General features: G+C 41.1%; 3 protein-coding genes and 7 non-coding genes across 11 annotated transcripts; 7 read left to right on the top strand and 3 right to left on the bottom strand.

Moving 5' to 3' along the window:
* Positions 1–1,475: 1,475 nt before the first annotated feature.
* Positions 1,476–6,314, bottom strand: LOC149102878 (uncharacterized). The gene has a single exon (XM_089274148.1). The coding sequence runs from the start codon at positions 6,312–6,314 to the stop codon at positions 1,476–1,478; it is 4,839 nt and encodes a 1,612-aa protein (XP_089130274.1).
* Positions 6,315–6,488: 174 nt separating this feature from the next.
* On the top strand, positions 6,489–9,111 carry LOC149102877 (uncharacterized). Of its 2 annotated transcripts, none has more exons than XM_089273424.1 (2): positions 6,489–6,636; positions 8,018–9,111. In XM_089273424.1, the coding sequence occupies exon 2, from the start codon at positions 8,027–8,029 to the stop codon at positions 8,726–8,728; it is 702 nt and encodes a 233-aa protein (XP_089129550.1). In that variant the 5' UTR covers positions 6,489–6,636; positions 8,018–8,026; the 3' UTR covers positions 8,729–9,111. The 2 variants fall into 2 exon arrangements, with proteins under 2 accessions (XP_089129550.1, XP_089129551.1); XM_089273425.1 differs by having other exon boundaries at positions 6,535–6,636; positions 8,023–9,111.
* LOC149102876 (uncharacterized) lies at positions 8,755–11,608 on the bottom strand. Its single transcript, XM_089273423.1, has one exon. It carries the CDS (start codon positions 11,476–11,478, stop codon positions 10,402–10,404), a length of 1,077 nt encoding a protein of 358 aa, XP_089129549.1. The 5' UTR covers positions 11,479–11,608; the 3' UTR covers positions 8,755–10,401.
* A 2,513-nt stretch (positions 11,609–14,121) lies between these two features.
* Positions 14,122–14,194, top strand: Trnai-gau (transfer RNA isoleucine (anticodon GAU)). Its single transcript has one exon. It is a non-coding gene; the product is annotated as a tRNA-Ile (tRNA).
* Positions 14,195–14,878: 684 nt separating this feature from the next.
* On the top strand, positions 14,879–14,952 carry Trnan-guu (transfer RNA asparagine (anticodon GUU)). Its single transcript has one exon. It is a non-coding gene; the product is annotated as a tRNA-Asn (tRNA).
* A 1,215-nt stretch (positions 14,953–16,167) lies between these two features.
* Trnav-uac (transfer RNA valine (anticodon UAC)) lies at positions 16,168–16,240 on the top strand. The gene has a single exon. It is a non-coding gene; the product is annotated as a tRNA-Val (tRNA).
* Positions 16,241–17,161: 921 nt separating this feature from the next.
* On the bottom strand, positions 17,162–17,233 carry Trnap-ugg (transfer RNA proline (anticodon UGG)). The gene has a single exon. It is a non-coding gene; the product is annotated as a tRNA-Pro (tRNA).
* A 2,420-nt stretch (positions 17,234–19,653) lies between these two features.
* On the top strand, positions 19,654–19,727 carry Trnat-ugu (transfer RNA threonine (anticodon UGU)). Its single transcript has one exon. It is a non-coding gene; the product is annotated as a tRNA-Thr (tRNA).
* A 940-nt stretch (positions 19,728–20,667) lies between these two features.
* Positions 20,668–20,740, top strand: Trnav-uac (transfer RNA valine (anticodon UAC)). The gene has a single exon. It is a non-coding gene; the product is annotated as a tRNA-Val (tRNA).
* A 2,002-nt stretch (positions 20,741–22,742) lies between these two features.
* Trnaa-agc (transfer RNA alanine (anticodon AGC)) lies at positions 22,743–22,815 on the top strand. Its single transcript has one exon. It is a non-coding gene; the product is annotated as a tRNA-Ala (tRNA).
* The last annotated feature ends 260 nt before the right edge of the window (positions 22,816–23,075 follow it).

Genomic DNA, 23,075 nt, shown 5'->3' with positions numbered 1-23,075 from the left:
CCGAATGTTATTCACGTAACAATTCCAAGACGGATAAAATGTTTATAGAGAGTTTTCACTGTGACGCAACAAAAAAAATCGAAAATCATTTATTTGATTTGTGTTTAGAAATCATACTGAAAACCCGACTGGAAGAAATATTGGTTGGTAAATTTCGTTGAAGGTACTCTCCATAATTACGCATGTGCTGATGCTTTCAGACTAACAGCGGTAACCACAATGATGGAAAACCACCAGTCGGTCTAAATAAATAGATTTTGCAACATTCAATCTTTTCAAGCTTAAGATCGGCCAGAGGCCTCCTATGAGGGTTCCATGGTTTGCATCAAATACGCGGCAGCGTTAAATGGGTTTGGTGTCCCGGTTCAAGTCCTCCCATGCAACCGATCCTAGGGCATTCCGCTCTCAAGCTTTGCGAAACTGGTGAGTTGCGCCATCACGTAGGTCGGTGAGAAGGGATGTTCCACTGTGGTTTTTTTTAGCACTTTATTTTGTTACCGCCATATCGCGAAGCCAATCTCGATCGGTCTCCAAACATCGTTTAAAAAGGGAACAAACGTTAAAGTTTATTCACGACAACGAGTTTGACTGAAAATAGAACAAAAATAAACAATTATTTACAACATTAGACGGCTGAACGGACAAACCCCGAAAAACACAAACTTACAGCTTTTTCCCGAAATGAATGATTGACCTCTGGTGGACGACGATCGCGAAAGGGAAATTATATGAACAGCGACGATGACTAGCTGTAATATATTTCGAAAGATGTTAGTTTGACCGTTGCCACAGAATTTAAACTACGTCTTATTAACATATTGACCTCACGCGCGCGCGAAAATATCAGATGTCCCGCGGGGCCTCTTGTAACCATAATTAGGAAGAGTGTTACATTCCCGCCCCTAAATGCGGTATTCTATAGCATTTACCAAACAATAGTGTAACATTCGCAGCTCGCGTGATAGTAAACTAATCGAAAGAACAAAACCTATTTTATAGTTCAAACGATACTGCTAAGTGAAGAATAATAAGTTCAGTTCTTAGGTAGCGTTCAAAGAAGGGGATTCCCCTCTGATTTCGGTAAGGTTCTTTATCGCGGAAATCCACAGGAACTCCAACGTCATAGCCCGTTCGCTTTGTGATTTGCACACTGAGTCCCAAACAATTCCGCCATACTACAACTGGAGATGATCCAACACCTAATCAGCGGATTCAAGCAAGACAATTTTGTCGATTGGTCGTTGTAGGATCGATCCTTTGGTCTGCACCGTTACTCTTCGCACATAGCCGTCTTGGGTGTTCCTATGAACATCCAAGATTCGAGCAATCGGCCAGCAGCTTCGTAGGCAGCTCAGATCAGCTACTAAGACAATGTCGTCAACAGCAAAATTCCTCCTAGGCCTATTCCATTTTTGTCTCTCTTGCAGGGAAGGGAGGTATTCCTTGATCCACCTATGCCAAAATATGTCTGCCAGCTATTGAACCTGCCGCCAGCGTTTGCGAGAGTAAATTTCATCTTTGGAGAAGAGGCCAGGTGGTGCCGAAGGTCCTGAGCGAAGTAACAGCAGATGATTTGGTGTTAGGTCCTCCATATCTCTCGGGTCGTCTGAGACTTTAGTCACCGGTCTACCATTCACAATAGACTCACTCTCCCTGCCAACGGTGGATTTCGGTGCTAACGTCGACCCCCTTTTACGCCTCTCGCACGATGCTCTCAGTCCGTCCCGATAGCGTAGGATCCAGGCCATAATCTTCTTGAGTCGAGACCATGAAGAGAATCTCTCGAGCAATTTGTTTATACTATTTGTTCCAGAGTCCGATACAGCGGAAAACGTGCGAGTTTCCCTCTTGATCTCAGGGTCGTCGTCAGGTATTTCTCGGACGGTAGTCGGCTGTGTAGGCCACCTTGACTCCTTTTGCCAAAGGAAATCGGGACCGCGTATCCAACGATTCTTCTTAATAAGCGAGTCTATTGCCAGACCTCTTGAGGCGTCATCTGCCGGGTTCGCTTCGGTGTTCACGTACCTCCACTGAGACGGGGAAGATCCATCATGTATGATCGCCACTCTGTTAGCAACGAAGGTGTGAAATCGCTTGTCATTGCTTCTTATGTAGTTCATCACACAGCTACTGTCTGTCCAAAACACGGACTCGTGTATTGGAAGGTCAATCTCTCGTCTAATAATTTTGTCCAGCCTTGATGCAAGAACAGCTGCTGACAATTCTAGCCTTGGTATCGTTATGGACCTCAGCGGAGCAGTACGCGCCTTTCCCATCACAAATGAACAGTGAATTGTACCCTTGTCATCCATAGATCTGAGATAAGAGACTGCACCGTAGCCTTGTTGCGAAGCGTCTGAGAAGTGGTGTAGTTGCAGCGACGCAGTTCTCCCGAAGTTCTGGGGCTTAAAGCAGCGATCAACTGAGAAGCGTTCGAGCTTGGGCAGATCTTTCAACCATTTAAGCCAACGTTCCTTTTCCTCGGTAGGGATTGGGTCATCCCACTCCAATCTCTTTCGGCATAAATCTTGCAATATCGCTTTGGCTGGGAGTATCACTGGGGCTGCAAACCCAAGCGGATCATACACTGAGGAAACGACAGATAGCAATCCTCTTCTTGTGAGGGGCTTGTCGTTGACTTCGATCTTGAAACAGAATATGTCGTCTTCTACGTCCCAACGGACCCCAAGAGCACGCTCAATGGGCATTTGATCATCAGGAAGGTCTTTGAATGATCCGGCTCTGTCAGACTCAGGTAATGATTCGATAAGTTTGCGAGAGTTCGAGACCCATTTAGTCAGCTTAAAGCCTCCCCTTTCTAGCAGTCTTCTGAGGTCAGCGGTCAGACGGATAGCTTCACTCTCGCTAGGTACAGATTTCAGGCAGTCATCTACGTAAAAGTTTCTTCTGACTGTATTGATCACCTCGAAATCGAATCGTTGAAAGTTGTCCTCGGCCGTCTTCCTAAGAGCGAAGTTTGCACAACTTGGAGAGGAGACGGCGCCGAAAAGATGAACTGTCATCTGGTATTCTTCGGGTCGTCTTTGGAGATCGTTATCGGGCCACCACAAGAAACGCAGTACATCAGAATCGTCTGGGCGAACACGGACCTGGTAAAACATAGATTCGATGTCGGCGATAATAGCAGTTCGCTCTTGTCGAAAACGAGTCAGAACACCAATCAGGGTATTGGTCATATCTGGGCCTTGCAACAGCACATCGTTAAGGGACACGCCCTTGTACTTCGCTGCACAGTCGAACACTACTCTAACTTTCCCGGGTTTCTTCGGATGAAAGACTGGGTGGTGCGGCAAAAACCAGGTAGCCTCGCCTGATCGACAAAGCCGATTATCTGGGACCTTTCTGGCATATGCTTTGTCAAGAAGATTGTCTGTGAAGGCCGAGTATTTCTGGAAGAGGACTGGATCTTTGACGAGTCTCCTTCGTAGCAGTTCCAGACGGTGTAAAGCTAGTATTCTGTTATTTGGCAGGCAGAGTGGAGAGTATCTCCACGGCATCGCGATCTCATAGTGGCCTTCGTTTAGAACAGCAGTGGATTCCATGACATTTAGGGTTCTCTTGTCCTCAAGTGACATCGCCTTCTCATTGTCGAGCAGAGAATCGTTGAATTCCATGTTGCAGAACCTCTGAAACTGTTGACCAAGGGCAGTGTCCGCTCGAACAAAGTTTGAAGTACGTTTAGCGCTTCCGTTCCTGCCAAGTGGGCCATTGATGGCCCAGCCCAGCAACGTTTTAGCCGCATATGGACCTCCATTCTGACTCTCTCTAACTTCTTTCGGTTCTAAAGCTTTAGGAACGTCATGGCCTATGAGTAGCCCGACATCGGCATTGATCTCCGCGACCGTTACCCCCTTCAGATGCGGCCACCTGTCAACGTCTTCCTGGCGAGGGACGCTCTCTGAGGCTACTGGAAGTCTAGGTGTAGAAAATACAAAGGGCAGCTCAATGAAATTGTCTTCCTCTAAGTCGAAAACTTCCAACTGGACAAGTTCGCACTTTCTCGTACTACCCTCTCTCTCCATTGTTGTTAATGATATGGTGGTGTTGATGCCTTTAACCCCGAGCCGCTTCATTAGCTGTTCACTGCAGAAGGATGTGTTAGAGCCACCAACCAGAAAGGCATATGTGTGTACAGTGATGTCGCTCCCTTTGGCTCTCACTTTTACAGGCACTACCGGTAGCCCTGTCACTGAGCCTCCGACCCCAGAAAAGGCACATTGCAACTTGTCGACATTAACATACGCACTCTGGGTTCCAACATCTGGCTGCGTTCCGCTGGTAGCACGCACAGCTGGTGGATGCAGGAATGTCGAATGCTTGTCTTCGCAGCCATCCACCTTACAAAAGCTGGCCTTTGGGCACGCTGCAGCATAATGACCCGGGATCAAGCAGTTGTAGCAAAGCTCTTTCTCTCTTGCAATCTGGTATCTATCACTGACGTTTCTCATTCTGAAGTCTTTGCACTGGGACAACCAATGAGCAGCTTTACACAATGGACAGCTGAGGGTGGGCTCCCTGGGTCCTAACACCAAGGTGTCATCCGACACGCCACCGTCAGTACTACTACTGAGGTTATGGGCGTCAGCCGCAAACGAGGAGAGTCTTCTATTTCCTGGTCTTTTTCCGTCAAGGACACTTTTGCTTTTCGGCTCGCTGATAATGTCTCCAAATATCGGGTGCGTTAGTACGCGGGCTTTCTTCTCTACGAAATCAGCGAAGTCAGCAACCGTCACCTCCCTTGCCTTTGCCTCCGTTATTTCATCTGCAACTTCGCGCCATTTCTGTCGTAGGCTGAAAGGAAGTCTGGCCACTATTTTCTTTAGACTGTCTGGGTTCTCAATCTTACTTAGGTATCCGATCTCATTCAATGTGTTCTTGCAGGTTGTCAAGAGAGCAGAAAACGACTGTAATGCTGCCCCATCTTCCGCTTTTATCGCTGGACCATTAGTTACGCGTTCTACATAAGCAGAAGCAATCTTGTACGGCTGCCCATACCGTTTAGCGAGCAGTTTTCGAGCCTCTCGATACCCTTCCTCTGAATCCATTGCTAGACAACTGCGCATCAACTCCTGAACGTCGCCCGCCGTGTACTGCACGAGGTAATACATTCTCGCACTATAGCTCGTGGTCTTTGCCACGATCATGCTCTCAAGGGCTCTAATAAAGCGGCAATACTCGATAGGATCGCCGGTAAACGTGGGAACTTCAAGTTGTGGCAGAGTTAGAGCTAAAGTGTGAAGCTGTTGTTGCTTTAGCAGTTGTTGCACTTGCTGGTTTTGCTGTTGCTGAATATTTAGCATGTTACGATTCTGCTCCTGCTGTTGACGTTGCAAATCCAATAATAGACGTAATCCCTCTTCACTTGAAGTGGAATATTGAGATTCCCTGTCCTCAAATGCACGATGCCGAGATTCTTTAACATTTACTTCAGCTACCGGGTGATGTGTGATCCTGATAGGGAGTTCTTGACCTGCCCTGGGCTCTTTAGTTAAACAGGATTCAACTTTTACGGCAGGTGCCGAATTTCGAAAGTCTTCTTTCGCCCGACGCTCTGGAATCCCGGCTTCGGCTTCCGCGAGGGCGCGCTCTTCAGCTTTGGCTTTAGCTATTTCAGTCTCAAGTGCTAACTCTTGCTTTCTTTGTTGCAGGCGTAATTCTTCCTGTTGTAAGGCTTGCTGTTCTCGTAGCATGGAGGCTTCGGCCGTTAAAGATGCTCTTTTTGCCGCCGCTGCTATCCTAGCGCTACTGACCGAACTTCGTATGGAAGATCTGGAGCATGCTCTTGAACTGGCCTTAGATTTCTGCGGAACCTTTGATGTAGCTCGTGAGCCAACGTTGCTAATTGAGTCCTCGGGGTCCAAGTTCGACAGATTAGTTGCTCTCGACGGTTGTTTAAATTTCTGTATCCAATCCTCAATAATTCTTTTGGAATCGCTAGCAAGAAGCATTGTAACTTCGTAGTATTCAAGTGAATCCTCGATCTCGTTTCGATCATCCAGTTGATTATGATACGCTTGGTGCGCTGCTTCGAAGCCTGTTATCGCTTCGTCTAACTCTGCAAGCTTTTGTTCAATGTCGTACGGGTTGCCAAAATCTGACATCATCTCTCTCGCTTCATTTCGCCTACGGGTAATAACTCCTTTAGCGGCGCTTCTAGAGGCCTTCAAACGACGATTTCGCTCGTATGTGACTTGGGGTTGATCGATAGTGACACTAGGATGTCTCATCCGAACTCCGCCGGTTGCATCTTCCGCTGCTTCAGTCGCCGAATTTACTCCACGATCCACAGACATCTCAAACATTAAGGAAAGCTTCAAACAATGTTACCGCCATATCGCGAAGCCAATCTCGATCGGTCTCCAAACATCGTTTAAAAAGGGAACAAACGTTAAAGTTTATTCACGACAACGAGTTTGACTGAAAATAGAACAAAAATAAACAATTATAAGAGACCTTACGCAACAGGACGGCTCAAGGAGAGGACGGCAAAATTTCATTGTGTGATGTGCGTGACTGCTTGCTTCGTAAGCTATTTGACGCCATTTCCGGTTTATCACTGCCGTCCTCTTAGCGTTCACGACGTGAAAACAAGGAGTTTGAAGTTCTGAGGAAAACGTGAGTATTTTTATCCATTTATTTTCATCTTAACCTTTAATTTTTTGGATTGAACGATAGAAACAGTCTACCTTTTTAGTTACCAGCCTTTGTATATATGGAAATAACTTTTTTTAAAACGAAAATGAAGCCTACTTGTAAACGCATGACGAAGTGCTCAGACTGGCTTATTTGTGAAAATTTAATTCTCCTTCTTTCTAAGTTATTTCTCTGTAATTTTACAGTTTTATGGCAGTTTCTGTTTCATCTTTATCGTCCGAATTACAATTCTGGTGTAAACTAATCTTTTTCTGCCTTTGAGAGTTGTTTTCAGCAGTGTAAGTGCGGGATATATTTTTATTTGTTGTAAACCAACTTTGAAATATAAATTACATTTGTACAGTATGTTGCCCTATTTACGGACACTTCCACTCTTACGATTCTGTATTTCGTAGTAAAGATAAAAAGAAATCTGAACGATACGTTTCGAAGACTTGTTGATTAGTCTGCTTTCATTATTTCGTTTCGTGGCTGAGTTGGGCTCCGTTTAGACAGAAAGATTCAAGTTTTTGTCGAGGTATGTAAAAGTTTTCTAATGTGATTCGTATCGCACGTCGAATTACACTGATGACTTCTTCGCTAAAATCGAAAGAAAATGCTTTAAGCTTCGGAAAATAGGTAACTTTTTAAGTGAATCTTTTTTCATTTGACTTTATTAGACGTATTTTGCAATGATCGAAAAGAATAATTCCAAGAAAAAGGGAGTATTTATCTCGAAGCGAATCGATCGTCAGAAATATTAGGGCACCGAATTTGGCCAACTTTTTCCGTAATTACTAAGAAACCAAGCAGGTTTAGGCGATAAAACTTCATGACTTACTTACCAGCAGTGAAAGCTACATTGTGAGTAAATTTCCGCTCGTTAATCAGGGGCGTAATGCTAGGATTTGGGGTCACACTATGTCACGCCCAGGGTACTTACATAGTCCACTGCAGATGTTCACTCCTGAAAATGGAGTATATAACTACCTAGCACTAGAAAAAATTTATGGCATGTTGATTCTTCGGATTCACACTTTTCGCCTCCTGGATAAAAAGGTTTGCTTGTTGTTTACTGAAAAAAAAATCTCACAAAAGGGGGTCATGGGCACCCCAGGACCCCCCTTGCTATAACTCTGTTAGTGCTCTGTTGAGGTAAGATATTGTGGTTATTGCAAAAAGTGTCCGGAATTATAAGGCCAACATGCTGTACTTCAATCCTCTTCAAAAATAATGCAGTGTGCCTTTCGCAAAAGAAATTCTGATCCCAAAGACCGTTGCATGTGAAGTAATCAACCTCTTATCTTCATTTTATATAATTAAAAACCAAGAATTTCAACATGTTTGTTTCTTCATAACCTAGAACAGAAAGATGGAGTGGAAAACAGAATGTGATCTACTTCTATTGCAAGAAATAGTTGTGTCCGAACCTTACCAGTACAAGGCTTCAACAAGGGAGAGAGGAAAGATATGGGAAGATATCACAGAAAGGTTGAATGCCACTGAAGCATTTGGAAATCGACTTGGACACAAAAGAGCTGTGAGAGACAGGTATGCCCTGTTGGCCAAGAAATTTAAGAAGAGAATGGCAGAAGAGGAAAGTGCGAGTGGAATTTCACCCGAGATGTCAGAAACGGACAAGCTGCTTGACCAGATTATTGAGAGATTTGAGGAGAGCGACAGGGAGGCTTGTGAGAATTCAGAACAGGGCGAGAAAAATAAAGAAAATGACAGAAAAAAAGCAGAAGAGATGAGGAAGCGTTCCATGGAGAAACTTGGAGAGACCAAGAAAAGAAAGGCTGAGGACGGTGAAGTAACACCCAGAAAGAGAGCATCAGGGTCGGAAACCCTTGTGTACTTGAGAGAAAAGGCTGAAAAGGAATTTGACCTGAGGAAAGGAGAACTGGAAGTTAAGAAAGATGAACAATCTGCACAACTACAGATGTTTCAGTTCATGCAACAACAACTACAGCAACAGCAACAACAGCAGCAGCAGCAAATGCAATTACAACAGCAGCAGCAGCAGCTTCAAAATCAACTTCTCATGACACTTATTGAAAAAATTAATAAATAAGTGTATAATTTAAGACATGGATAAGGTTTGTTTTGGGTACACATTTTTATTGGTTCATATCATGCAATTGTTTTATGATTTGATTGAACCACAAACATGAATGTCTGTTGAAATGTGAATCAGTTATTTAATTAATATTAATAATTTGAAGGTTTAAAAAGTAATATTGTACAATGCTTTGAATGTGTCTTCATCCTCTATTGTAACAATTTTTTTTACGGATTTAGACATTAGACTGGTGTTTTCTTTAAACTTCAAATATTCTTTAAGAACAAGTTCACCTTCATAATTTTTAGTCATTCATACACATAAAAGGCTTCTGAACATTGTGATCATTATTTAACACATATTTATACAATAAAATATATATTTCCTTATAAAAACCTTCATCATGTTGTCAATTAAACTTTTCCAATAGGGGAAAAGTTAAAAAAAACTAAGGGAATTAAATACCCTTTAAGTAAGAATTTAGGTTCAGAAAAACCTTCTCTACATACAGGGGAAGGGGCTGAGTGTCTGGGGTACTCTCAATCTGGCAAACCATAGTCTTGCCACACTGAAATTTAAGACAAGTTGAATATCAAACTTTTTTGATGCTCATTTCACTGTTACATCGCAGCATTTAACGAAACAGCAAAGCCATTTCATAATCAACTATGGTTCTAAGAACACTCTGCAATTAATTATGCCATTACTTCATATGAACATTATCAGAAGGGGGAAGGGGGGGGGGGGGTGCAAAAACTTAACTCCCACAGCAGCAACCTTGTACAACTTTTCCTCAAACAATGAAATAAGAAAAGAAATGCCTGGTAAACGATTTGAAATTCCAGTTTGTTACATTTGTTATTTCTTGAAAAGACTAAACCCACAAATCTGACAGCAAAAAAAATGAAACACCAATGTTTTGCAATTAAATTACAGGAAAACCTGAGAACATTTAAGTTTTTGACATAACTCAGTTGTGCCCCCAGTCCATAAACTTCCTCAAAACAAATAGAATGGATGCTTCATTTTGTAAAGCCTACAATCAGCATGGCTTAAAAATTCTTCAAACTGACATGTATTAAGCTTAACTAATGGCCAGGGTGGGAGGCGCAGTGGCCTAATGGTTAGTGTGCTGGACTCCAGATTGGGCAGTCCGGGTTGAAGCCCTGGCTGGGGCACTGTGTTGTGTTCTTGGGCAAGATACTTTACTCTCGTAGAGCCTCTCTCCACCCAGGTGTATAAATGGGTATCGGCGAATTTACTGCTTGGGGGTAACCCTGCGATGGACTAGCATCCCATCCGGGGGGGAGTAGAAATACTCCTAGTCCCTTCATGCTACAGAAACCGAGATCAGCTCCGGCCTGATGGGCCACTAGGCTCGTATACAGACTTTCTTTTTTACTGATGACCAGGGGGTAACTCTCCTGGGTAACTCCCATATGAAAGGAATAAGGCTGCTTGTCTGTAATAAACCATGCCCTTAAAGAAGACAAATCCGGATGTTGCTTGAACTTAATTTGATCTTTGTTTGCAATCCTAAAAAATAGCTGAAAATATTTGTGGTTTATCACCAATTGAGACAACATCCAAGACTTGCACCCTACTGTACATGCAAGTGAGATGACAAGCATTCCAATCAATTTCATATGGGAGTCCCCAGGTACTGATTGATTAAAAATAATATCTTAAATAAAGTAACCCTGTAATGAAGGCGGTTCGACACCAAAGAACGAGGAAGTATTTGACCCATAAAGACATGAGTGGGCATTTCTTAATAAGGCACAAATAATATACATTTTGCCTACGGCACTGAGTCCAACTTTGAGATCCCTTTTGAAATCTAAAAAAGTAAAGTATTGCAAAATGTCTCCAAATACCCACTCCACAGCTGTTCTTACTTTACTCATGGACAAATTATATTGTTGCTGCTGCGGTGTTAAGGCATTGCCTTTAAATGGTCCCTGAAGGTGGACTCTCAGTGGGTATGCAGGGTCCCCATACACACAGAGTGGTTGGCCAGTTGGGGAAACACAGTGGTTTTCTAACATCGGTAGAAGGCCAGACATCGCCAACATCCCACTGTCGTGTCTTCTTCCCTCGACGGGACCAAAAAGGTTTGCGATAAGTCCATTGGGCGCAACAACACTCTGAAACTTAATTGCGTGGACTCTTTTGTGCCCATTGTAAAGTACTCTTTGATTTTCGCCAGGCCTACAGACTGGTCGAACCGTCCCATCTATAAATCCCCAACAGTTGTCAAGGGCCGCTCCTTTCCGGTAGATTGCTTCAGAGAATTGAGCCAGTTGTGCTTGAGACAGCCACGGTTGGTTCAGACGTGAGAGTAAACGTCCAAACTGCACATGAAGCAAATCCATCGCTTCTCCCACCACCATGCTCAACTGGGGAACAGGTCTTCCGAAACGCGGTACAAGGTCTTCGTATCTACACGGATACGCAAATCGACGTAAAAGCATACACAGTGCTTCATCGCTGTACACGGAAAAACGATTTGGGCAAGTGACTTTGTCCGGAAGATTAAACACATCGACTAAAGCGTATATGTCATGTTTCAAAAAGCGAAATTCGCTTTTGCACTCGTCGTCGGAAAGACTGTCAAGATCAAATTTGTCGTATTTCCAGTACGGGATTTCGAGGTTCTTCGAAGTGTTCACATCGTAAAGCAACAGTAGTTCTTCGTCATCAATCAAATTCAGGTCATTAGCGAGTAAAAGTGCTTCTCTTGCTTCCCTAAATGTAGCCATTTTAGCTTCAAGTCATCTCCATGTCGTGTTGTGTTGCGTAAGGTTTGTTTACGTTTAGGACGGCAACATCATTGCTCGCGTGCTCAGCCCAGTCCTCGCGCGATCTGAGGTCGCCGTCCACATCGAACCGTCCTGTTCCGTAAGGTCTCTATTTACAACATTAGACGGCTGAACGGACAAACCCCGAAAAACACAAACTTACAGCTTTTTCTCGAAATGAATGATTGACCTCTGGTGGACGATGATCGCGAAAGGGAAATTATATGAACAGCGACGATGACTAGCTCTGATATATTTCGAAAGATGTTAGTTTGACCGTTGCCACAGAATTTAAACTACGTCTTATTAACATATTGACCTCACGCGCGCGCGAAAATATCAGATGTCCCGCGGGGCCTCTTGTAACCATAATTAGGAAGAGTATTACATATTTAAACAAGGGTTTTACATTCAGTAGCCAGGGTAGTATTCTAAAAGAGCCCTGCGATAAGTAGATTTTAAATACTAGAATATAAAATAGTAGTCGGACGTGATAAAAAATGCTATTTAGCATTCTGTTATTGTTGCTGTTGTTTTTGTTTGTATATATTTGAACATTCTGAAACAAACAAACGAAACGCACGTCCGAAAATTTTAGTTTCCGCGTAAAGAGAAATAAGCTCCGTTAATTAATTTGGCTGATTAAACTAAAACCGCATGCCGTTAAGTATCAGAGTCCTGACTTCCCTTGATACGCCGCACATGACGTACCCGGGCCATGATTTTTCCTGACACGCCGCAACGTACGTATCAGGAACATGGCACTCTCCGACACGTCTCGTTTCTTGACACATCACATTCTGATCTCGGACTCGTCGAGTGTCGAGGAATTTCACGGCCACGTAAATTCCACGAAATTACTCATTTCACGCAATGAAAACTACCGAGCGAAAAACAACTCAAAACTTAGCACAGTTCACGCTTTTTTTAAGGCAAACAGAAAGGCATAGGAACTTGAAAAATAGGAAGCACAAAAACTGGATGCGTGTTACAGAAGTGAGCGAAATAAGCTTAATGTTGAACTTGTTGTGAACGATCATCTCCGCTTTCCACAGGCAATGAAAAAAAATCCGAAGAAAGTCTACGATCAGTTGGCAATATTTTGCTTGCACTAATGATAACTGAGTTGCGTAAACTTTTGCTCTTTCGGAGGCTGCTGTTTTTTTTTGTTGTTGTTGTTGTTGTTTTTTTTTTGTTTGTTTTCTTTTTCACTTTTAAATTAGGTAAAAACAACGCTTCTTAATTCGTTAATCGGCTTTTAGAAATCGCACTTGTTGCTTTTCTTTTGACTTACGCTGCCTGCTCCGGACGCGACAAACAAAGAAACGAACTGTCGTGCACAATGACCGCTTTTTCTCTTGCCTGATATTATCACAACGATAAAATAAGTCAAAAAATTTATGAAGGCCAAATTTATTAACACATAGAAATGTATTACATAAATCACTCCTCCTCACCTTCTCTTCTTGTCCCGGCCGTTTAAGTTTAAGTTTAAGTTTAATAATACTTTGTCATGCTAGCACAAGTGAATAAATCATTTTATCTTTTGCCAAATTAAATCGATATAAAAGCGAACATTGCCAATCAAACTTGTAAGCTAATGCTTATTCCAAACGTCGTGCTACTGCGGTGACGAACTCAAATAAATTTGACCCAGTAGTGGTATGACAAAATAACGCCAGTGGTTTCAAACGTCGAATTTAATTCAGTCGCCGAAGATGGGAAGAAGTTTGCCTTGCTGAACAGGCTATGAATTCAGTTCGGCCCTGCAAGAGCACGCCGTTTGAAGCCAAGTCGCATGCTCGCAAGTAGCACTGAAAGGCTAATCTAGGCGGGCCATGCCTTAATAGCCGATTACAAAAATATACGTTGTGCAACTGTCGTGCTTAAGTTAAATTAAGTTCTTGAATTTCGTTCGGCACGGCAGTGGCACGACGTTTGGAATAGGCCTAAAACTCTTACTTTATTGGTGAGAGTCTGGCCGATACTCATACAGCCGGTCAAGTGTTCCTTTGGGCTCCCCCGATGGAAATTGATCTTGTGATAACAAAAATTACACTCCTCACTCCCGCAAGGTAGCTAATTCCTCATGCCGACAATTTTCCCGATGATCACAAGTTTTCTCGCTAAGCTTCCGAAAAAGAACTCGGCGCTTCTAATAACAAAACGGCTATTGTTTAGGTTTAACCAAAGGGCTATTGTTTGTGTTAAATCACCAAAATGGACCAAAATGGACCGGCTGATATTAGTAAGTAAGTAAGTAAGTAACAACTTTATTTACAGAGGGTAACACATAACAGTGAAAAAAACGGACGAACCAGTGGCACTCTATCCTAAGTTAAAAATAAAAAACTATGACATGATTATAAAATAAATGAAACAACTTCTAACAGATAATTTCGGGATAACTACATTTCAACAAAAATGTCCTCATCATTTGAGAAAGTACGTTAACAATATATACATACATCTTAAAGAATAAAACCAAATAAGTTTGAACAAAGCCAATAAGTGGGTGTGTTCCTCATTAGGCCAAACTTTTGACAACGTTCCTGCACAAAGGCAGTAGTATTTAATAAAAAACGGCACAAGGATAATGTGTCTGGTCCGTTAGCTCAGTCGGAAGAGCGTGGTGCTGATAACGCCAAGGTCGTGAGTTCGACCCTCACACGGACCAACTTTTCCTTTTAAGTAAACCACCTGGAAAATACTATTTTAAGATTTCTAACAGACTATACTCTGATTTCTCTTTTCCTGTATTTGTTTTGATTAGTTTATTCCCCCTCATCGGTTTAAAACAAGAGGACTAGATCAAAATTACTTAAGATCAATATTTTCCTAGAAGTCGTTGGAAATGTTTCCCGGCCAACAGAAACGGTTAGTTAAATGATATTGGAATCTAGGGTTTTATGGTAGTCAGTTGGAATTGTCTGCAAAAAAAGGAGGCAGGTGTTCCGTTGTTTCATATGGCCGTTGTGACGTCACAAAACCCATCGTAATATTGCCTGCTTCGTTATTATGTTGTGTTCATTGACAAAAGAGTGTTACAAAGGGCCTCTCCGGGAGTCGAACCGGCACCTCTCGCAACGCACCCAAAGCGAGAATCATGCCACTAGACCAACAGACCAAACATGGTTGAACTTCATTTAACGAAGGTCTTAATCTACTTCTCTCTGTCGAACTGGTTTTATAACACCTGTTTTGTGTTGTCTCATTGGCCAAGACAGTTACTACCCAACTCCCCCGATTTTTCGCTTTTCACGTGTTTCGAGCAAGATACAATAATGTAACAGAAACCTTACGCAAGTTAAAATTTCTTGCACAAAATGTGATGAAAATTGTTCAAAATGTTTTGATGGAAGTCTCCGTGGCGCAATCGGCTAGCGCGTTCGGCTGTTAACCGAAAGGTTGGTGGTTCAAGCCCACCCGGGGACGGTTGTCTTTGTTTTGATAATTATTTTCTATAAAGTTAGCGTCAGGATTCCATCCATCCATCCTGTCAGCGTAATTTTTAGTTGTACTGCATGTAAGAAGGTCTATTCAAACAAGCAGCCACTGCGCGGATGTGATGTGAATGAACCGTTATTATCGTGATCGTTATCATTATTGGTTTTTTGACGGTTGAAGCAAATTTGGCTGTAATTTTTTATAAAAGGGTACAAATATGCCCGTATCTGAGTAATCCAATTAGTCTTATAATTTGTGCATTACTTATGACTTCTTTAATCTTCGACTGTTTGTTTAATTAACGTAATTACATCACCTCACCGCTGCGCGCATTAATCTTCCGCTCCCATAACTAGAAGTTGAAGGACTTGAGCAGAAGTGTATCTTTTTGTGGTGTATTAACATTTCTAAACAGCATAAATTTTCCATAGTCAATCGTTTAGTTCTTGATTAAGGATATCTGAGAAATTTGTATAGGTAATCATACGGTTTCGAGTTCAATTTGGAATTAATTTGCACGAGTGAGTTTTCCAAAAAGCTGAAATTGCACGAGCCGCTTCGGCGAGTGTAATTTCAGCTTTTTGAAAAACTCACAAGTGCAAATTAACTCCAAATTGAACGAGAAAAACCGTATGATTACTTATTAATAATATAAACATGAAAAAATTCCCGCGGAGGAAGTGCCGGAAGATCTTTCTTGGAGCCATTTTTTCTTATTTGAGAAAACTTTTTTCAAAGTTTCAACACAAAATTTTCGTCATTTTACCTGATATCATTTTCTTAGAAAAATTCCTATTATCTTTCAGTCAATCATAATCCAGAATTTTGATGTGTAATTTGCACTGGTGTTACACTTTTTGCACTGATGTTACACTTTTTGCACTGGTGTTACACTTGAACTGCACTGCTCTTAGCCAATCAGAATCGAGTAATTTTTTCATGTGTATTATTAGACGGCTAATATTGGCTTGCTCATTTGACGGTTGACGGTTAACTGCACTGAGATTCTCTGGTAACGCTAAAAACAAGGATAGCATCGTTTCTGAAAAACTTCAATATTGAGCATCGTGAGAAGTAGGCAAATGTTCAACTGTTTGCTGTACTTCGCAGACTTATTTTTTCTGTCTTCCTGGTCAAAAAAACTAGAAACTACGAGTTCCTGATTAGCACACCACTGAGTATGGCAGCTTTCAGTCGCAACAGGTTTCCGTAGTGTAGTGGTCATCACGTCCACTTTACACGCGGAATATCGCCGGTTCGAGCCCGGCCGGAAACACATCATTGTTTTTCCTATGAGACTAAATCTTGCTACCCAACTCTAGCCGGCTCTCACAAAATTTTGAGTCAGCGAAAACAAAACAAAAAGAAAAAAACGAAAGGTGTTGACGTAACTGAGCTTATTTAATTTTTTATCCTTCAGCAACTTCATGTTAGGATCGATACCTTAAATAACGCTATCGAGCTATGATCTTAACAAAGCTTGTCACTGATTGTTAGTGGATTGGTAGCCAGAAATGTATGAGTTTCAGCCGGAGAAACCAAAAGTCTCTCTGCTGTAAGTTGACGGTTGAATGCAATTTCTGTGTTAAATGAAAGCTTTCAAATGACCCAAGGACAAAAACCATCGCTTTAAACTTTTCCGTTCATTTTGTTTTGTTCCAGGGTAATTTAAATGGAATAACTAATCAATTTCTTTTTTACGTTTTGCTAATAAGATTTGGCGAAATATAAAGATGATGACATCGACCATTTCATGATCGCATCAGTCCAAACAATCCATAACCTTAACCCCTATTATTGTATAGCCTAATGTGAACATCTTTGAGGGTGTAGAGTATTTTGGCAGGTTGCTTAAACATTTCGCCGGTATCAGGAGAGCAAGGTAATTCCTCTCAAACTATTGTTAGATATAGTAGCCAGTTCTCCCGCGGATAATGTTAGCACGAGCGTTGCGTTGATGTTTTCTCTGAGGATGAAAATGCACGTGTTAAAGCCCCTCGGGACTCCCTTGGGCTGTGACTAAAATTCCCTTTAAATTGATCAGCGGATTCACGAAAAGTGTAACATGAAGCGACGGAGAGAGGGAAAGAACGAGTGAATGTCTCATCCATACCTACAATTTGGAAAATACTAGTTTGCTAAAAAATTATTGTTATGATTATTTTAATTATTATTTGAAAAGAAAAACAATTAATTTGGGCCTGTCCTGGAGTCGAACCCGGGACCTCTCGCACCCAAAGCGAGAATCATCCCACTAGACCAACAGGCCAGACATATGGTAAACTTTTTAGACAAATGCTTCAATCTGCCACTCCCTTGACTCAGCTGGTGTTTTAATACCTGTTCTGTGTTGTGTTGTAGCAGGAGCCATAATCGGGCACGGAGACCGTAAGTCTTGGGATCCGCGAGCACCTATGATATGGGACTATTTTTCTATTTTTAGAACAAATTGCGCCGTCCTGACGTCATATATCCGCGCGGATCCACGCACATGTCAGGGGCTCTCGCGTGGATGTTGTCACGTTGAGTGATCAAATGGTGAGAGTTGCGAGATTCTCTTGCAGATTTTTCACAGCAATGACAAGGAATAAGGCAGGGAATAAGAACCAGGGCTCTTATATGTAGTGTTATGCTCTGAGCTAATGGAAAAGGTGAGTTTTGCAGGGTCCAAGACATTACTTCAATTTCGCGCTGTAAATGAATAATATCTGGTCGCGCTAGCTGTACGCGTAATCTTTTGCGTTTGTTGTGTAAAGAAAAGTTGTGTAAGAAAACTCTTTACTCTGGTATCGAGCTAATTTGTGAGTTTCCCAAACAATGCTTAATCATATTGTTTTTGTTTGTTTGGCCAGTTTGCAAAAGTTTTTGAAAGGCAAGTCTGAGGCGTACAAGTAGCTCATTTGCATAGTGCAGCGCATGCACTTTCAAGTCCGAGGTCGATGTTTTCAATTGTCAACAAATCTTGACAAAAATTTCTTTCGTTGTGTTTTGTGCTGAGATGTTGCAACAATTTTCACCAACGCCAAAAGGCTGCTAATATCATGTGTGTTTCTTTAACATAGTGAAATTTTACACTGCGAAAATAAAATAGACAAGGAGTTTTGATAACTCAACCAACAAAATCGAAGTCGTTATTCCAGTTGATTAAAGAAAGCGTCATCGTAACTTTGCTGATTATTTCTGCGGTATTCACATATTTTCAGCTAAGCTTTTAATACGTTCTGAAACATTTATCAACCTTAGACATATATAAAAATTAGAGATTTTATATGAGTTCGATGTACGTTTTCAAACGAAAGTGGGGAAGTCCAATTTGTCATGTTTTACTGACTGTACAAAACACGCATCGGCGGTCGCTCTTATTCATGGACAACAGACAATTTATTGGGTTTTTACACAAACAAAACTGAGCAGCATCTACAGAGATAAACTTTATTGTCACTTATAAGGCCTTGATAAAGCATCAAGCGTTGCTTACAATTCAGGCGAAAATTCAAACTTCCAATTATTATTTTTTTTTTTTTTTTACTCTTCTCTTTACTCTCTTTTCTTTTACTCTGGCGAAATCTTCGCAAGCGTGTGACAAGAGGAGGGAAACTTTGAAGTCCTGAAACGGTGCTATATCCAAATATATCCAACTAGTTTTTTTGCGGTGTTTTGGAAAAGCTGTCAATCTTCAACATATGTAAAACTTAGAGTGGAGTGATGTGGAGCCCTTGTAAAAGAAGCTGAGGAACACAACTTGGTCAGTGATATAAAGCGGCACATAACTAAATTCGACACTATCTTCCTTCACTTAAACTGGAGCATCTTGCGACGAAAATACTGAAGTAAACTCCCAACAGACATGAACGTCTTGATATGTGGGCCAAAATTAAGGCATCAAACATTTCGGGAATTTCGGACGCCATTTCCCCGCGCTACATCCGCAAAAATCCTCGCAGCATTGTACACGCGTGTGTCGCACATGATAGCGCAATTTTTTCTAAAAATAGAAAAATTCTCCCATATCATAGGGACAGCTCCAGTACTAGAAATGGCGCGCGCTTACGGTCTCCGTCCCCGATTATGGCTCCTGGTACAAATCAATAAGCTAGAACATTTTACAAGACGCTGTTAAAACAAAGCTTAATAAGATTTTGGACGAACACGAAGACTGACTGATCAAGAATGACGTAAATCTCCCGCCAAAGGCAAAAAAGTCCTTAAACATCCCAGGACACCCCGCGAGCCTCTCCATCATGCTGTCAGAATAATAATCTCTGACTAATTCGTCCCTCGATCGTCAGAAATTACATATTTCAAAAGCGCAAATAAATTTGTTGCTTTCTCGGCACAAGCTACAAGATGAAAAAAGAAAAAAAAAAGAACATGCCCGTCTTGATTGACACACGTCACAAAATCATGACTATCAACAAGCGAACGATTGCGATCAGTTGGTCAAATGTCTGAAAAAAATGAAACCAATTTTATCCCTTATCTGATCAGAATGCAAAAAAAAGCCAAGCAATGAAACAGACATAGAAACACAATCATTACCCCCACATAATGAAAAAAACAAAACAAAACAAAACAAAACACACTTCTTAATTTTAACAATAATTCTATTATGAAGAGAACACAATTCTCTTTCCTGCCTACCAGATGTTTCTTTCTCGAATCCATGAAGTCTCTCTCCCTCTAATGTAGGGCGCCGTAGCTCAGTTGGTTAGAGCGCCTGTCTTGTAAACAGGAGGTCATGGGTTCAAATCCCGTCGGTGCCTTAGAGGGGTCAAACTTTTTAATTCTCAATACTTTTTCATTACTTTTGCTCATCGAAGCTTCACATATTGTTTAACAGGTAATTTTTGTCAGGTTTTGTTATATCCAATAAGAGTTTTATTTTTATGGTCCACGCAGGGGTCGACTGAAAAATTACATGACGGTACATTTAAAGTGCTACTATATATCATGAAATTCGCATCTTTCGTATCTAAGCCATTTTAGCACAAAAAAGTAGACTGTACGAGAAGAAAAACGCTGTTTACTATTTCAAAGATCTCCTTTCGTTCCAAGTGATGACGTCATAAACTCGACTAAATTTTGATCAAATTTCATGAAAAAGATATCTCAGCCAATTTGTATCAGAAATCTTTGATTCTTTGCGGTAAGATTCTACTAGATGTGCTCCACAATATGAGCTAAACAGTTATGTTACCATGGGAACATGCTGGGGTCCAGACCTCCTCGATATTAAAAGCTTTTCTGGCCACCTTTGGCGTTCCATTTGATATTTGCCAGTGGTGCCTCATCTGCATGATCCAGCAAACATATAAATATGTTAGGTGGTGTTTGTAGCCTTGTTTAATGTTTTTCGAGCTGAAAATCACTAAAATATTTGAATCAGATTGAAGGGGAATGGAAAATAGTTAGTTGCCCTGGGAACAATAGTTCAATGGTTTCCGCTGCAAATTGACCAAGATAGCTCTATTTATGTATTCGATATAATATTGAGCTGTCTTTCATTTGCATATTTTACACATTTTTCAAACTTAAATATCTCCGGAACTAATGCAGATATTTGCAAGCGGCAAACGGCGTTTTTAATATTTCGTGGATTTCCATGTGATTGACCCAAAAATTCAAGGAGTAAAATTTGATCATAGTACCACGTTAACGTGGTTTAGAAATACTTCGCTTTAGGATCACTAGTGGTTCACCGAGGTTTCCGTAGTGTAGTGGCTATCACGTCCGCCTTACACGCGGAAGGTCGCCGGTTCGAGCCCGGCCGGAAGCATTCTTTTTCGTTTATTTATTTGACTTTTGCAGTTGCTTTTTTACGATTGCATGTCTCGATTTCTTTATGAACTGTTTTATGGCACCTTGTATTTTAAGAGTAATGATACTGAAGTTATAGTAATCCTGACAAGTAAATTAATCATAATTTAAGGATGTCAAAATATAATAGCAGACTTCGCTGCATCAGTTAAATTATTTAGTAGTTATTTTTCTGTTGTAATATTATGACAATAGCTTGTACCAAATATTCTCAAAGACGTCCAAATATTCTTCCAAAACTAGTAATTTGTTTTATCCAAGACTCTGATTTCATGTAACAACCGTGGGATTAGCTATAATGGTAGAGCGCCCGCTTTGCATGCGAGAGGTACCGGGATCGATGCCCGGATTCTCCATATAATATTATTTTGCTTCAAAAGATAAAGTTCAGATCAACACTGATTTTTTACTATTATTTGGCAAGTTATTTTCTTCAAAATTTTACAAATAGCAGTAAGTCTTTTTCATTGTTCTAAATTAGTTAATGTGGTGTATTTAAATTTCCTTTTTCATTTTCGGTAACACCTGACGAAAACAGGTAACCAATTTTTCAAAATAGCCTTGTCATAGCCAAGGCATCTATACAATGGGGGATTAGCTCAAATGGTAGAGCGCCCGCTTCGCATGCGGGAAGTACCGGGATCGATACCCGGATTCTCCAAAATCAAGATTTTTGCTACCCATGTTAATATTTTTTGGGGCTTTTCTTTTCTGTTTGCAGTTCTTTTTTCCTCATTCATATGCTCATAAAAAGCAGGAAGTGTGCCATAACTTCCTGCACAAAATTACGTTATTACTCATCATCAGTATTGACTGTTATTCGGATTCTCAATTTTGTCATTGGATAGTTGTTTTTCATTGTTATAGCTTAAAACGTGCATTGAAATTTTCTGTAGGAATCCGTGAATGCACCATATTCTCAATGTTAAGCAGATTTCCACTGAAAATAAATTTATTGAATGGGATCATTATTTTCTTAAATCTTTAACAAGAGTTGGCTCACTGGTGGCGGAACCCAAGTATGGCTTCTTCGGCACAAGTGTCATGGCGTCCGTAACAGCGCGCCAAAATCCACAGTGGAAAAAATGGCGGCTGTACATTTTACGACAATGCATGGCGTACCTGGATTATCAAAGTAGACATAAAATCGTATCTTTGCAACATTTGTCGCTGTATTACATTAATTGTGTACGCTAGGTTTGAACCTTTAGGAAGTTTTCTGCGCGTTTTTCATGAGCGTTTCTTAAGGATTTTGACGCTAAAAACTATTGGTAAATGGACCAGTCGCCATCTTGTTGCCCACAGTGGATTTTTCGGGATAATTTTTAGATGGGTGTCTTATCGCGACATCGATATGAACCCACAAGCTTCTAGCTTAAATTTCATCGTGTTTAATAAGTAATGATTATTTATTCATTCATTCCAGCCGGATTCTTAGCAAAGCTGTCGTTGCCTTTAGTTAATTTTCAATCTTCTAATTTCTGCTCTGGAAACAGGGTGTGAAGAGAGTCACGCCTGCTGTCATCATGCGCAGCTTTTTGCTTCACTAACAGGACAACCAAGTACAGCTCTATCACCATGTTTATACCACTTTTTTTAAAAGCAGTTAAAAAACTGCCATTTTCTGTTTGATAAGGACTGCACGCAAACAAAAGCAAGCCAAATTTGTGTTTCTCTTTTTGCTTTCTTTGCGCGGGAAATGTTTCGTTGTTCATTTGAAAAAGACATTTCCAGGGCAGCAGATATTTATTAAAACATGTTCAAAGAAGGCTTTGTATATGGTAAACAAATCAAAGGGAGAGTTTCACAGTTCAACGCAAGCCCTAGCTTTCGCGTGAGAATGAAGTATCTTTTTCGCTTACTTTCTTCGCTTTTCTTCTTTCGCACGTTCGTTCAGTTCTTTACATGCAATAAGCCAGTGATAAAAAAGGGCCAAAGAAATCGATGCTGTTACGACTTGCGGGGAGTTAGCTCAAATGGTAGAGCGTCCGCTTAGCATGCGGGAGGTACCGGGATCGATACCCGGATTCTCCAGATTTTTTTTTTTCTTCAAAATCATTATTTTCCCAGATTCAACAATTCTTTCTTATGTAAATACGGGTGTATGTTTGCAATTAAAAACTATCACCTTTGGGAGAACCTCAGTCGGACCTGTGTGGTGTTTGGCTTTTGCTTACATAGCAAAAAATTAAAATCGTGATTCTAGCGGAACATAACATCAGTGAATTAAAGTGTGTGCATGAATAGAATAATAAAATAGCATTACTTTCTGTCCATCATCATCAAATAGGAAC

This window comes from Orbicella faveolata, unplaced genomic scaffold (assembly GCF_042242905.1).
Source record: "Orbicella faveolata isolate gen_17 unplaced genomic scaffold, um_ofav_v1 contig_35, whole genome shotgun sequence".
In the NCBI taxonomy this organism is placed as follows: Eukaryota; Metazoa; Cnidaria; class Anthozoa; order Scleractinia; family Merulinidae; genus Orbicella; species Orbicella faveolata.
The sequence above is the reverse complement of the archived record's forward strand: the minus strand, read 5'-3'. Positions and strand labels throughout refer to the sequence as shown.